The following is a 13673-nucleotide window of genomic DNA, read 5'->3' on the forward strand; positions in this document are numbered from 1 at the left end:
AACAAGATGGCATTTTAAAACACAAACACTCTCTCTTGGGTTTATTCTTTGCTTCTTCCAATCTTTTGCAATTCCAAACTGCAATGCCCAGATTGCTTTGCAATTTCAATGGATTATTGTACCTGAACCAGACACCCAAGCTCTGGCTGTATGGGCACTTTTTTCTGGGGGAGGCAAAAAAAAAAAAAAACTCTCCCAGAGCTTCACTCAAAGGGTTACACACAATCTTTTAGGTAGTGAATCAAACCACACTGTACAGACCAATCCTAGCCCTCCCTGTGACTGATGTAATCATTTCCCACACAACTCACAGACTCCAAATTATGCCCCCCCAAGAAGATTTTTTTTAAAAAAAAATGCTTTATGACCACCCACATGCATTTAAAAAAAATACAAACAACAACCCAGAAGCCACTCTCCAGTATGAAGAAAGTTCAAGAGGAGAAAAGGAAAAACCCACAGCCCAAACCAAGCAATTGCCAGTGTCTTTGCCAAAAAAATCTCTCAATAGCCCACCTCACAGAAGCAGCTGATGTCATCTCCTTGCAAGTTAAGCACTTGAACTTCTTCGGAGCTCCTCGCTGCAGCAGCAGAAGCAGCAGCTACTACTTCCTTTCCCCAGCAGGCTTGCTGCCTCCTCCTCCTCCTCCTCCTCCTCTTCTTCCCCTCATTGCTTCCTTCAAGCTCAGCATTGGCTTTAGAGGGCCAAGAGGCTCTCATTTAAAACAGACCGACAATTTAAATAAATGGCAATAGGAGCTGAAAAGGACCAGCTCTTACACTAGAGCTAAGAACCGGGAACCCACACTGCCTATTACATTTAGCAGCAGCATTCATCTAATGCCTCCACAGCTACTTTTCGTCCTCCACCACCTCCCTCATCTCTCTTTGACACACTGCCACAAACACACACACACAGGCGCAGTTAGGGAGGAGTTAAAACTGAAATGGGAGCTCAAAAAGTGACTCAAAGCTGGTGTATTCAGGAAATGGCTTCTTTTGACAGCAAGGATGAGCCAGCTCTTTCAGAAGTGCTGGGGAGGGGAGGAGGGGGAGGGAATCCCTGCAGCTCTCTACAAGGTACACATCCAATACAATGCTTAACAGTCTCCCATTAAAAATGCCTGCGAGCTGCAATAGAACCCTAGCCTGAAAATAAAAGCATATGTTTTATTTTAGAGCGTCACAATTTTATGCATCCTTAAACAAGTTGTCTCTTTAAATCAGACATGGCCAATTTCCTGCTTTCTCAAAGGAGACAACACGCTATTCACACTTGTCAGAATGCCAGAACAGTTCAGCCTCTATGTGGATACAGCTCCTCTGATGAATTACAGGTAAGGAGCATGTGTGTACAGACAGTGTGGGAGGCAAGTCATTGTTAGAAGCTATTGAGCAACAGGTGCATTCTCTGAAAGACCCATTTAAGAGACAAGTTGTAAGAACTAAAGGGCTTTTTTCAATGGCATATGAGAAATCCAGAGATTCCTTGGTTTTGAAGATATGAATCTCCTCAATGAACCTGCCAGTCGAACCTTGGCTAGAATTTAGGATGGCCCCGAGAGATGCTGTGGGAGACAGGGAACAATATATAAGATTATCTCAGCTTCCAAATATATTTCCTATTAGGGTCATGTAACCAGTTTGCCCAAATCCCAAACTAGATGAGCTGATTTAAACCAGTGGTTCTTAACCTTTTTGAAAGAAATGCCCCCTTGAGCCATTGAGGAAGTTATCATCGCCCCCCTCCCTGAGGTGATATCTTACCTACCTACCTACCTACCTAGTCTCCCTCCCCACCCGGGTGCGAGGCAGTGCTTCACAGGGCAAGGATGAGGACCCAAGAGACCCTTTCCTTCCACCCGATCCACACTCAGTGCTCCCCTAAAGGAGAAAGGCAAGACGTGGCAGGTAGTAAGAGCTGGATCATCTGGCGGCAGCAACAGCACCGGATCTACTGCCAGCACTGCAGCTGCAGTCACCTTCACAGGTTTGGCTCGCTCCAGCGCCCCCTACCACCCCCCTTCTGTTCTTTCGCCCCCACACCGCCCCTTTTCATTCTACCGCCCCCCTGAAAAATGAAATCGCCCGCTGGGGGGCATTATTGCCCACGTTAAGAACCACTGATTTAAACCATGCCTGAATTGCTTTGGATTGAATTAGTGATTTGAAAATCACCAATTTATTTCAAACGTTTTATTTAACAGACCCTCTGAACCTATGTAAGCAACTGGTCTTAATCAGTTCCGGTTTGAAGGCACACAATGTAACGTAACATGGACACAAATTTGGACAGGTCCCACTTTTGCTACTTTATATCCTATTAAGCTGTTGCATGTATTAATCCTTAGCATTCATTTCTCCTCCAAATTTCAAATCTACCTACTTTTCAGCATTTTTAAGCAGAACAAAAGTGGAAGGACGTGTTATCACAGATGTATCTGTCTGCGAAAGATGAAAACAATGGTAATTGTTTCCAAACCACAATGAAGAGTGTGGCCAGCCATCCTATTCCACCTCAAATGTGAAGAACACAGTGGTGCCTCGCTTAACGGGCACCCCGTTAAACGACGAATCCGCATAGCGATGCAGATTTTGTGATTGCAAAAGCAATCACATTGCAATGTTCCACATGGGGAAAAATTGCTTTGCGATTTTTCCCCATAGGCTCCACTTCCCCCCAGCTGACCGGCGGGGGCATTGGAAGGACCGTGGGGGAAGGAAAGAGGGGAAGGGAAAGAGCCCTGGCATGGCCGGGTGCATGGCTCCCCGTCTCCCGCTTTGCCTCCTCCTCTTCCTCCAAAGGCCGGCGGCCGGCCGGCTTGCTCCTCCCGGGGCAGCGGAGGGGGAAGGGAAAGAGCCCTGGCGCGGCCAGGCGCATGGCTCCCCGTCTCCCGCTTCACCTCCTTCTCTTCCCCCGAAGGCCGGCAGCTGGCCGGCTCGCTCCTCCCGGGGCGGCGGTGGCCACCCATCTGCCGGCGGCCCCGCCAGACCTCCTCCAGTTCCGGCTCCTCCTGGCGGCGCTGGGGATTGAGGGAGGAGAAGAACAAAGGGACCCACCGGGCGACCCCCAGCAGACAGGGGCAGGCGGGCGGGTGGCTGCGACCTCCTTCTGGGCTGGCTGGCTGGTTGGCTTCTTCCTCCTTCCTTGCTCCCTTGCTGGCTGGCTTTATTGTTGATTTTTCCCCCCACTGAGATGCATTGAATAGGTTTCAATGCATTTCAATGGGGGACCTGCATTTTGAATAGCAATGTTTCCCATGGAGATTTTTGAATAGCGATAGCAATTCGTTCCTATTGGAACGGATTAGCCGGCTTTCAATGCATTTCAATGGGAAACCGCATTTTGAATAGCGATGAAATCAAATAGTGATGTTTTTTGCGGAACGCATTAACATCGCTATTCAAGGCACCACTGTATTCTCATATAACCAAGCATCTGACACCTAATTAAATCCTTCATATTTGACTCAGCTGCAAAGACAGGTACTGGTAGTATCAACATGTCAAAGCAACATCTATATCCATTTACTGACACTATCCCATAATGAATCTTGGGAAAAGATTTTATGTGCATGTCAATAATTGCACATGTTCATGCAATCTTTTAACAGTTTTGCTTGGTTAAGTAGATGAAGAGATAGGTCCTTAACAAATACATTCTTTATTACAATTCAGGAAGTAAGATTTGGCACCTTCTATCTAATTATATAATTCCTTTGTTGTACAGAAAGAGAAAGAATCACATGTAAGTTTATATTTGAAAGAGTACAGATGAACAAGTCTGCATTCATGGCAATTTACTTCCTTCAAAACAAGCTAGTCCATCTGTGATTAAGGACAGGTTGCCTACCTGTAATTGTAGTTCTTCAAATAGTCCTCTGTGATGCATACTCTGGGTGATCCATGCATGTGCAGAGCCTTCTTGGAATATTCTAGAGCTTCTGTGATCAGAAACAGAAACATTAGCACAAATCCCTCCCCCCTAGCATATGTACCTTGGCACCAAGGCTTTCCCTTTGGTTAAGTGAACTGCTGCTGCAAGTGAGGGTGTGACAGTGACGAGGATTGGTGGGATGTGTGAATCACAGAGGGCCACCCAAAGAACTACAATTGCAGGTAGGTCACCTGTCCATCTTCTTCATGAGCTCTGTGAATCACACTCTGGGTGACTAAAAAACTAGCTTACCCAGAGGAGGGAGTCACACCAAGGTAGAAGAAAGTATAGTTCATCCAAAAGAGGCATTGGACTTCTATCAAACATCTAGCCAGTAGTGGCTGATGAGGGCAGATGGTTGTGACCAGGTGGCAGATGCGCAGATATCCTGGAGGGGATATGTGAGGAAAGCCATGGACACCGCCAAGGGCCTTGTGGAATCTAGGCAGTGTACATGCGAGTTGGTAGGTGAGTTGGATAGCAGAGGCAACCCACTTGGAGATGCATTGGGAGATGTCCTGAAACCCCTTTGAGGGAGGCTGGTAGCTGATAAACAGTCGAGGAGAATGTTGATAGGGTTGTGTGCGCGCCACATAAAAGGCAAGAGCACATCTGACATCCAGAGTGTTTCTGAGCAGTGGATGGAGATGGAAAAAAAAAGGATGGTAGGGTAACGGGCTGAGATAGGTGAAAATGAGAGATGACCTTCAGAAGGACCAAAATATCAAACCTTATCAAGGTGGAACTGAAGGTAGAGGTAGAGTGTAGAGCTGCTACCTCGCTGGCGTGTTGTGTGGAGGTGACTGCCGTAAAGAATATATTTTTAAATGCTAGAAGGCATAGATCAGCAGATGCTAGGAGCTCAAAGGAGGCCCATCTGAGATGTCAGAGTACTAACGTCGATTAGCACTGATGCAGGGGAGAGCAGATTTCACGGTATACATATGTTAACCCCTTAAGAAAATACTTGAGAATTGGATGCTTGAAGAATTGAGAAGCTGGAGAAGTTGGTGATTGATGTGCGACAGTAGTGAGAAATATGCCCTCAGCAATAACTTAGAGAGTCCTCAACGCTTAAGATGGGGAAGGAAACGTAAAACTGTGCGAAAAGAAGGATTAGTCGGTGACCAGGCTACTGAAGAAGTGAAAGCTTGAAACTTTTTCCACTTATAAAGATAGGCCTGTTTGGTGGGGGGCTTCCTTTCCTGATGGAGGACATTCATCAAGGAGGCAGAATCCTCCATGCCGCCAGATGAAGGGCTGGGATATCTGTGTGGAGGATTTGAACCGTGTTTTGAGAAAGAAGGTGAGGAAGACAAGGAAGGTACGTAGTAGACTTCGGATAACAGTTGATGCAGAGTCACAAACCAGGGCTGCCATGGCCACCATGGAGCTACTAGAATGGCATTGGCCTTGTCCTGATGGAGACAGATGACCAATTTGTGGAGGAGTGGGAACGGTGGGAACAGGTGAATGTCCTGGGCCTATGTCTGACAAAGGCGTCACCAAAGGAGTTCTTGCCACACCTCACCAAAGAACAATATGTACTGTCTGCATTTCCGATTTGTTTTACGCGCAAAGAGGTTGACCTTGGGCATCCTCCAGCAAGTGCAGAGGATCAGAAAAACTGCTTGGTCTAGCTCCCATTCATGAGCTTGGTGTTCCTTACAGCTGAGTAGATCGGCAAGGTTATTTTCTTGGTCAGCAACATGGACTGCCATGAGGCAGATGTGATGAGAGAGGCACCACTCCCACAGGTCCACAGTGAGGAACAGGAGGCTTGGGGAGTGAGTACCACCTTGTTTGAGAATATAATACATTGTGATGGTGAAGGCCTTCCTGAAGGCCTTGCAGGTTTTGATGACAGCTAGAAGATCTAGCTCGTTGATGTGAAGCTGTTTCTCTCTGTGTGACCACTGGGTGTGGATCTGGAGGAATCCACAGTGGGTTCCCCAGCGCATTATACTTGCATCTGTAGTGACTTGTGTGTGTAGGCATGGTTGCTGGAAGGGCCGCCCGTTGTTTTGTTCTGCTTTCAGGATTACCATGAGAGTTGGGTGGCAAGTTGGGGAGTGACACGTAGGATAACATGTGGTGGGGCGGAGAGGCAGTCAAACAGTGCAAGAAACCAATCCTGAAGGGATCTCGTCTTCAAGCAGTATGCTAGACGACAGAGGTCATCAAGGCCGTCATGCCTAGAACATATTGCACCATCAATGCAGAGACCAGTGCATGAATGGCAAAGGCATCAAGAAGGAGGACTGAGATGTTTGCCCTGGCAGGAGGTGTAGGGACAACGCCATTGTGTGCACTGCGGGTGCTGTTGGTATGTATGGTAAACTGCTCAGCACCTCACAGCTGTTTGGTTCTTCTGTACATTTTCCAGAATATCATCAGTTTCAGCACTGAACAAACCCACACCGTCAAAGGGAAGGTCTTCAATGAGGGCACAAGCATCTTCTGCAAGGCCTGCTGTTCTAAGCCAAGTGGGAGTGCAATGGAGGTGGCCATAGACTTAGAGGTGGCATCAAAAGTGTGGCAGGCCACAAGCATATGCTGTTTTACCACTAAAAGGCCTTCTTGTTGAAAGGTTTGTACCAGGATCCTCTTATCCTCAGGCAGTGCTTTGATTAAGAGAGGTATGTTGTCCCATAGGAAGCGCTGATACACACCCATAGTCGCTTGATAGTTAACAACCTGCACCTTAAAGGCTGCAGAGGAATAGAACCAGTGGCTCATAGAGTCTATGCACTGACTGTCCTTGTTAGGTGGAATAATGTTGACAGCGAGATTGAGAAGCCTCAACAAAAATGGAGTTAGGGCAGGCTGCTTTTGTAGAAAGACAGCATCGGGATCATGAACCTGGTAGAGGTTGTCAATTCTTAGGGAAATGGTTTGTGAGGAGGCCAGCTTTGTCCAGGAGCGTTTAGTTATGCTGAGAAGAGAAGGAAGCATGGAGATGAGGAACAGCATGGTAGTGTCTTTAGAAACTGGGTCACAGACATGGTCTGGTAGTTCTGCAAAAGGTCTATGAATCTGCAGCTTGAGGGAATCAGCAATCTGGACCATTAAATGGGCCTAAGTCTGGAAATCTTCAGCTAGAGACAGTAGGGCTGGGTTTGCCAGGTCTGAATCAGGTGAGTACTGATGGTGTTTGGGACCAGGATCTGTGGCTGAAAGGACTGGTGCCATGAGGTGATTCAATCAACTATCAATCGACATCAGACTCATACAGCAGCTTGACCTGTTTCTCTCTTTGTGACCAGTGGACATAAATCTGGAGGAATCCACTGCGGACTCCCCAGTCCGTTAGGCTTGCATCCATAGTGACTTCTGTGTGTCCATAAAGGATGGGCAAGAAAAATGGTGGTGAGACTGTTTTGACACTGATAGTTCCCTTTGGGTAGTAAAGTGTTCAGATGGTGCTGACGTACTGGGGAAAGTGGCCGGCTGATAGCAGCAGATAAGCATCTCAGTATAGCACTGCTCGGGTCAAAAGGGCTCCTAATGATGGTGCTGAGGAAGACGGTAAGTGGTGTCCTCACAAGAATACAAGTGGACGGTCTAGTAATGTTGGTGCCTCACATAACGAGCGTCCCGTTTAACGACGAATCCGCATAGCGATTCGTTTTTTGCGATTGCAAAAGTGATCGCATTGTGATGTTCTCATTGCGATTTTTCCCCATAGGCCCCTGGCAGGCGCTTTGGAGTTGCCGCGGGCTCCCCCGCCGTTGTTGCAAAGCGCTTTGGCCAGCCGGCGCTTCGCAACGACAGTGGGGGAGCCCTCCCCCGCGGCCGTTCTGAAGCGCTGGCCGGCATTTTCACGGTGGGCGCTTCAGAGTGGCTGCGGGGGAGGGCTCCCCCGCCGTCGTTCTGAAGCGCTTCGGCCGGCCAGTGCTTCAGAACGACAGTGGGGGAGCCCTCCCCCGCGGCCGCTCCGAAGCGCCCGCCAGCCGGCTGTGTGAAAATGGGGGCTTTGGGAGGACCATGGGGGAGCCCTCCCCCGCGGTCCTCCCAAAGGCCCACTTTCACACAGCTGATCAGCGGTTCCAAAATGGCCGCCACAACCATTTTCGCACGCTGCCCTCGCTTACTGAGGCGGCGAAAATGGCGGCGCTACGGAGGATCTTCGCATAACTGTGAGTTTTCGCCCCAAAGGAACGCATTAAACAAAGTTTAATGCATTTCTATGGGGTTTTCTCTCCCGCATTGCGATGTTTCTGGATAGCGACGATTAATCCGGAACGGATTAACACCGCTATGCGGGCACCACTGTATTTGCCCATTGGCAGTTGAGGTGGGAGGCCCACAGGGGCAGAATAAGACACGGTGTCAAGTTGTGTAGCAATGTCATGAGAGGGCGAGCCTGCCTCGGATGACCCGCTAGGTGACAGAGAGAACTGTGGAGGACTGGCTGAAGAGGTAGCCAGTCGGTCAAGGCATTGGTCCCAACTGGGGGATTGGGAAGGATGAGGAGATGGCTGATGGGCCAGAAGAGTATTATCAAAAGACAGAGGTCTGATGCAGACCAGGTCTTCAGACTCAGTAGGTGGCTGAGGAGTTGGTGTCAATACAGCCTAAGAGGATTTAGACTCAGAGGATCTGGCCTTTTTTGATGGATACAACTCTGTAGCAGAGCTTTGGTCAGTTGATCCCTTCCATTTGATTATTGAAGGCTTCTATATAAAGGTGATTGACACTGAAGCCGAAAGTTTGACCTTAGGAGGCTGGGAGGCAGGAGAGGGATCTTATTATTACTGACCACGCAACATTTAACTGGGCCTGAAGAGGCCACGAACAAGGAGGGGTAGCCTCAGCCCAAAGGCCAAAGCTGATAACAGGGGAAAAGAATAAAAAACATAAAGAAATTAAAAATTCTTCTCTTTTTTTAAAAGAGAAAATGACTCACAGAAGCTGCGAACAAGGCTCTTAATGCAGCAGTTGAAGTAAAACTGAAGGGAGAGCCTTGGCACCAAGGTACATATACCAGGAGGGAGGGGTTGTTCTAATGTGTCTTTTTCTGTTCGCAGAAGCTCCAAAATATTCCAATGAGGCTCCCCACATGCACGGATTACCCAGAGTGTGATTTATAGAGGCCAAAAAGAACTACATTATCTCACCCAGATCTGTAGTTTAAAGCTCAGGAGACCACAGATTCCCGAAATTAGTATCTTAAGAGATAACTACCTTTGCCCTTGAAAAGTATTCCATTAACTTCAGCTATAGCTGGTGGTTCATGTACAGTCTTCTTATGCACTATGAATGAGCAAGCTGGGGCACACATGAAGAGCCTACTTACATGTCTGCTTAGCCCTCCAAGAGTCCCTGCTAAGGATATATGGTGAGCATGGGGTGGAACCCTCCTCTGGAATATTATTGAGGTGTGACCACTCTACTGGAACTGAGATACAGGATGGACCAGAAGGAGCAGAAAGGCAGGAAAATCCTGCCAAGGGAAGCTCCCACCAAGAAGAGTATAAAAGGAACTGAGGGCAGTTGACAGGAAGAAGAAGAGAGAGTAAAGACTGGGATCATGTCCTGAAGTGGGTGGAAAGGAACCTGATCCCATGATATATGAGGGCCAGGTGGCTCCAAGGGTAGTCTTCCATTGGGCCCCATGCACCCTTATTCTCCACTGAAGGGTCTCACACTCACGAATCTGAGGAGACTGGTTGAGCCTGATGGTCAGAGACTGGGTCCAGCCAAATGGTCACACCAGAGAGCAAAAGGAATGACCCTGGCTTTGCCAAAGAAGCAACCATGATCCAGCTATGATGCTTACACCTGGAAAGACAGTGTAAGTGCCTGCAATAGCTGGCCAAGGATATCTGTGAATGGAGGCTGAAAGTATAGAAACCTTGACTGCATAGTGTTTGTGCGCACAGTAGGATAACATCAACCCCACATCCCATTATTACTGTGGACTTCGTGGCCTGGAGCTAATTTCCCTATAGGGACATGGTGATGGGAAGCATGTACTGGAGGGAAACTGTAAATAGTTCTAGTTAGGTGTTTAATGGTTGACCTAAATACCATTTTGGTATTTAGTCCCCTTCAAGGTGATGAGTGACAATGGGGTATCTTTTATGGTCCCCATCCCAACGGATGAGGGCATACAGTGGACCCTTGACTTACAGACTTTTCGAGTTACAGACTTCTCCGGCCGCAAAATTTAGGTTCGACTTGCAGACCAGAAAAAAACCAAAATGGAACAAAAATAGAACAAAAACAGCCAGTTACGGGATTAATCGGTTTTCAATGCATTGTAGGTCAATGGAGACTCGACCTACAGACTTTTCAACCTGCAGCCACCGTTCCAATATGGATTAATTCTGTAAGTAGAGGATCCACTGTACTCCCATCACAAGCACAAAAGAAATGCTTGAATTATTTCACTGCAGCTCTACCAGTACTTGAAGAAGAATTTTCCAGCACTGCAAATGTTTCCACATATTACTAAATTTAACATTTTATTTCCATCTGGAATAAAACGGTGATAAAATGATCCAGAAAACTGCTAGATCAGCTTCTTGTCTCCCTTCAGTTGTGCTCCTCTCAACATTACTGAAGAGCTCTGACTGAGAATTCACAGTATGGATTTTGAGGTCATTGTGCAAGTTTACTCCTCTTGCACAGCGCACGCCAGTTTATTAACTGCTCTGCTGCTTTTAAGTCTGTACAACCTATTCATGTCCTGGTCTGAATAATAATAATAATTTATTATTTTAATGTATCATATTTCTGCCCTGAATTTCTCCTTGTAGAAAAGTGGGGATGAGTTTCAGCAGGAGTCTGTGACCAAAGAACTTATAGTCACATAAGTTATAATTAGGTCAAAAGTTCAAATTATTCATTGTCCTTTGTACTTTGCTCACAGAAGATTTAGTCTACATATAGAATTATTAAAAATGGCTTTTGACTTCTTTCTCTTTCCAGTATGGGACAGCAACAGAGCCTTCAAAAATAATCTCACTGTTATTTGTGTGTCTTGACTCACATGTAAGCAACTAGCAAAAATGGAATAGAGATGAATCTTATAGGAATTTTCTTTTTAAAAAAAGATCATAAGACCCTCAACACAAAACAAATATGATCTTTCCTGAATCTCCCAAAATTTGGATTTGAGGAATGACCCCAGTTTTGCATTCTTTACAACAGCCTCTCACTAGGTCAATATTTTCACAGAACTATCTATTACAACCCAAGGATCCCTTCAGTGTAATTCCCTGTGAAGATGATATCTCTTTTCCGCAAAAATAATCATATACTTGCTTATAATATTTTGTTTCTTCCCTCCAAAGTTAAGAACCTGAGACCATCATTTGCATGGCAGAAGGCTATGTATATAGATTGATTCAACACTACCCAATGCAACTGTTGCTATGCTGATTTTCTAGGAATCCCCATCATGCTTCCAACCTTTCACAGTTACAACCTTGATTCCTTTACACATCTAATAGTAACTCTGAACAAACGAAAGGTTGCTAAGCTCAGTCTCCTGTGCCATAGCAAAGCACTGTGAACAGCTGGCCATCACTCTCTTTTATGGGCTTGTATAATATGGAGTGATTTCACTTAGCTTACTGGTTTCTAAGCTACTAGAAATGGGAATGAAATGTCAAACGAAGTAGCATGAAAAGGAAAACACACAGTTGATGATTCTTGGTTCTGGAATGTTTTATTACTCAGCTCGGAGCACACAGTAATGATTTACAGAGCTCCTCATGGTGTTAGGAGCTTGCTGTATTGGTGAAAACGTGCAAATATCCATTATGTGGGTGAAATTAATACCTCATTAACTAAACCAACCTTCTGTCTAAAATGAGATATAGTGGGAGTTCATTGCAAATTAGAATTGTTCTCACCTACCATTCAATCAAAAAAATTTTTGCAGTTAGTTGAAACTAGATATGGGCACTTCGTATTCTTATCTAGGGATACAAAATATGAACTGCAGTCCTAATTCCCACTCCCAGAAGCATCCAGTCCACTCACTGGGCTCCACTGCGGCACTGAGGTCCCCCTTTGGTAGTGGTGCACCAAATCTGTCAGAAGCCCATGTGGCCTTTCCCTGTCTCCCCACACAATTGATCACTTTGGTGCAGAGGTGGGAAAGGGATTCTCCTTGCGGTGCTGCAGTTCATATTTTGCATCCCTAGGTACAAATACAATGTGCCCATGTCTAGTTGAAACTCATTAGAAGAACTGCACTAATGGTTTGCAGCCATTCAGATCACCACCGATATTTAAGTCCTTTTCAATTCACACTCCAGAAAGCAAGCAGTTAAATGGAGACCTCCCTTTCGATGTAAGACCTGCCAGTATGTCATCAGGACTATGCAAGACAGTTGGCTGCTACGGCGAACATTCCAATAGCAAGCTAAGAAAAACAAAGGCAACTGGTTTACTACAAACATGGTTTCATTTTTTAAAAATGAAGTGCAAATTAATAAGTTATGGAATATTTAGGAAGTCAGTTTTCGGGCTTTTTATATTAGAAATGCTGTCCCCTTCAATTTTTCACCATGGTAGAGCCTCTTTACATTGTAGAGGACTGAAAAATATTCAAAGGCCGCCATCACCCATACACTAGCTAGGAGTACGAGCTAGAACGCTGATGGGTATTTGGTCCTCACTGCCAACCCACCAGTTTAAAACATGCTGACAATGGTACTAGCTGTTGTCTGAATGAGGTTTAAAATAAATCAACAACAAAACTAAAGATGAAACATTAAATCTTATTCTTCTGGTGCAATTATAGTGGTGTTGTCATTTTAATGTACAGAATACACTGTACTTGCAGAAAAACTGGTCAAACCAATTTATTGTAGAAAAAAACCCACAAAAGATTCTGGTAAACAGAAATAATAATAATAATAATAATAATAATAATAATAATAATAATAATAATAATAATAATAATAATAATAATAATAATAATAATAATAATAATAATAATAATAATAATAATAATAATAATAATAATAATAATAATAATAAAGACTCCACACAAACTGCTACTGACTATGTATTCTGAGTTGAGGTAACAGAAATGAGTTATGGCGATGTACTAATATACTTCACTTACATCCATTGTTCCTTACAATGTCCAAGGTGGCTAACTATAAGAAACTATGAAACTAGCTGAACTAAAAACATTTAAATCCACTCTTCTTACACCAAAACCTAGAAACTAGTAATACAGTGGTGCCTCACCAGATGACGTTAATTCATTCCACGAAAATCGCTGTCTTGCAAAAACATCGTCTTGCGAAATGCAGTTCCCCATTGGAATGCATTGAACTCTAATGCGTTCCAATGGGGGAAAAATCATTGTCTTGCGAAAATCACCCAAAGGAAAACCGTTTTGCAAAGCACAGACCAGCTGTCAAAATTGCTGTCTTGTGAAAAACCGTCCCTAAAAAAACCGTTTTGCATAGCATGGACCCAGCTGTCAAAATCATCATCTTGCGAAAAACCATCCCGAAAAAAAAGTCTTGCGAAGCACGGACCAAAACATCGTCTAGCGAAAATTGCCCATAGGGAAAACCATTTTGCGAAGCACTATAGCGATTACAAAAACCCATCATCGTCCGAATTAACCGTTTTGTGAGGTAATCGTCTAGCGAGGCACCACTGTATGTTAAATACCAGAATAGGCCTAGGACAAGCTTAGGACAGGAGTCCACAAACAAACCTTAAACAACAACACTGAAGAACAACCTACATCTGGCTG

The 13673-nt window shown here is 45.2% G+C and overlaps 1 protein-coding gene across 4 annotated transcripts in view; it reads right to left on the minus strand.

Moving 5' to 3' along the window:
• Positions 1 to 13673, minus strand: part of GRB10 (growth factor receptor bound protein 10) — a 190141-nt gene that overhangs the window by 53254 nt on the left and 123214 nt on the right. Inside the window, exon 1 of one of the 4 annotated variants that reach the window (XM_073003895.2) lies at positions 517 to 1300. The exons of the other annotated variants lie outside the window; for them this stretch is intronic. Coding sequence (XP_072859996.2) covers positions 517 to 720 — 204 coding nt within the window. The 5' untranslated portion in view covers positions 721 to 1300. Of the gene's footprint in view, positions 1 to 516; positions 1301 to 13673 lie in introns of those variants that run through there. 4 annotated transcript variants of the gene reach the window in all.

This window comes from Pogona vitticeps, chromosome 6 (genome assembly GCF_051106095.1).
Source record: "Pogona vitticeps strain Pit_001003342236 chromosome 6, PviZW2.1, whole genome shotgun sequence".
Lineage (NCBI taxonomy): Eukaryota > Metazoa > Chordata > Lepidosauria > Squamata > Agamidae > Pogona > Pogona vitticeps.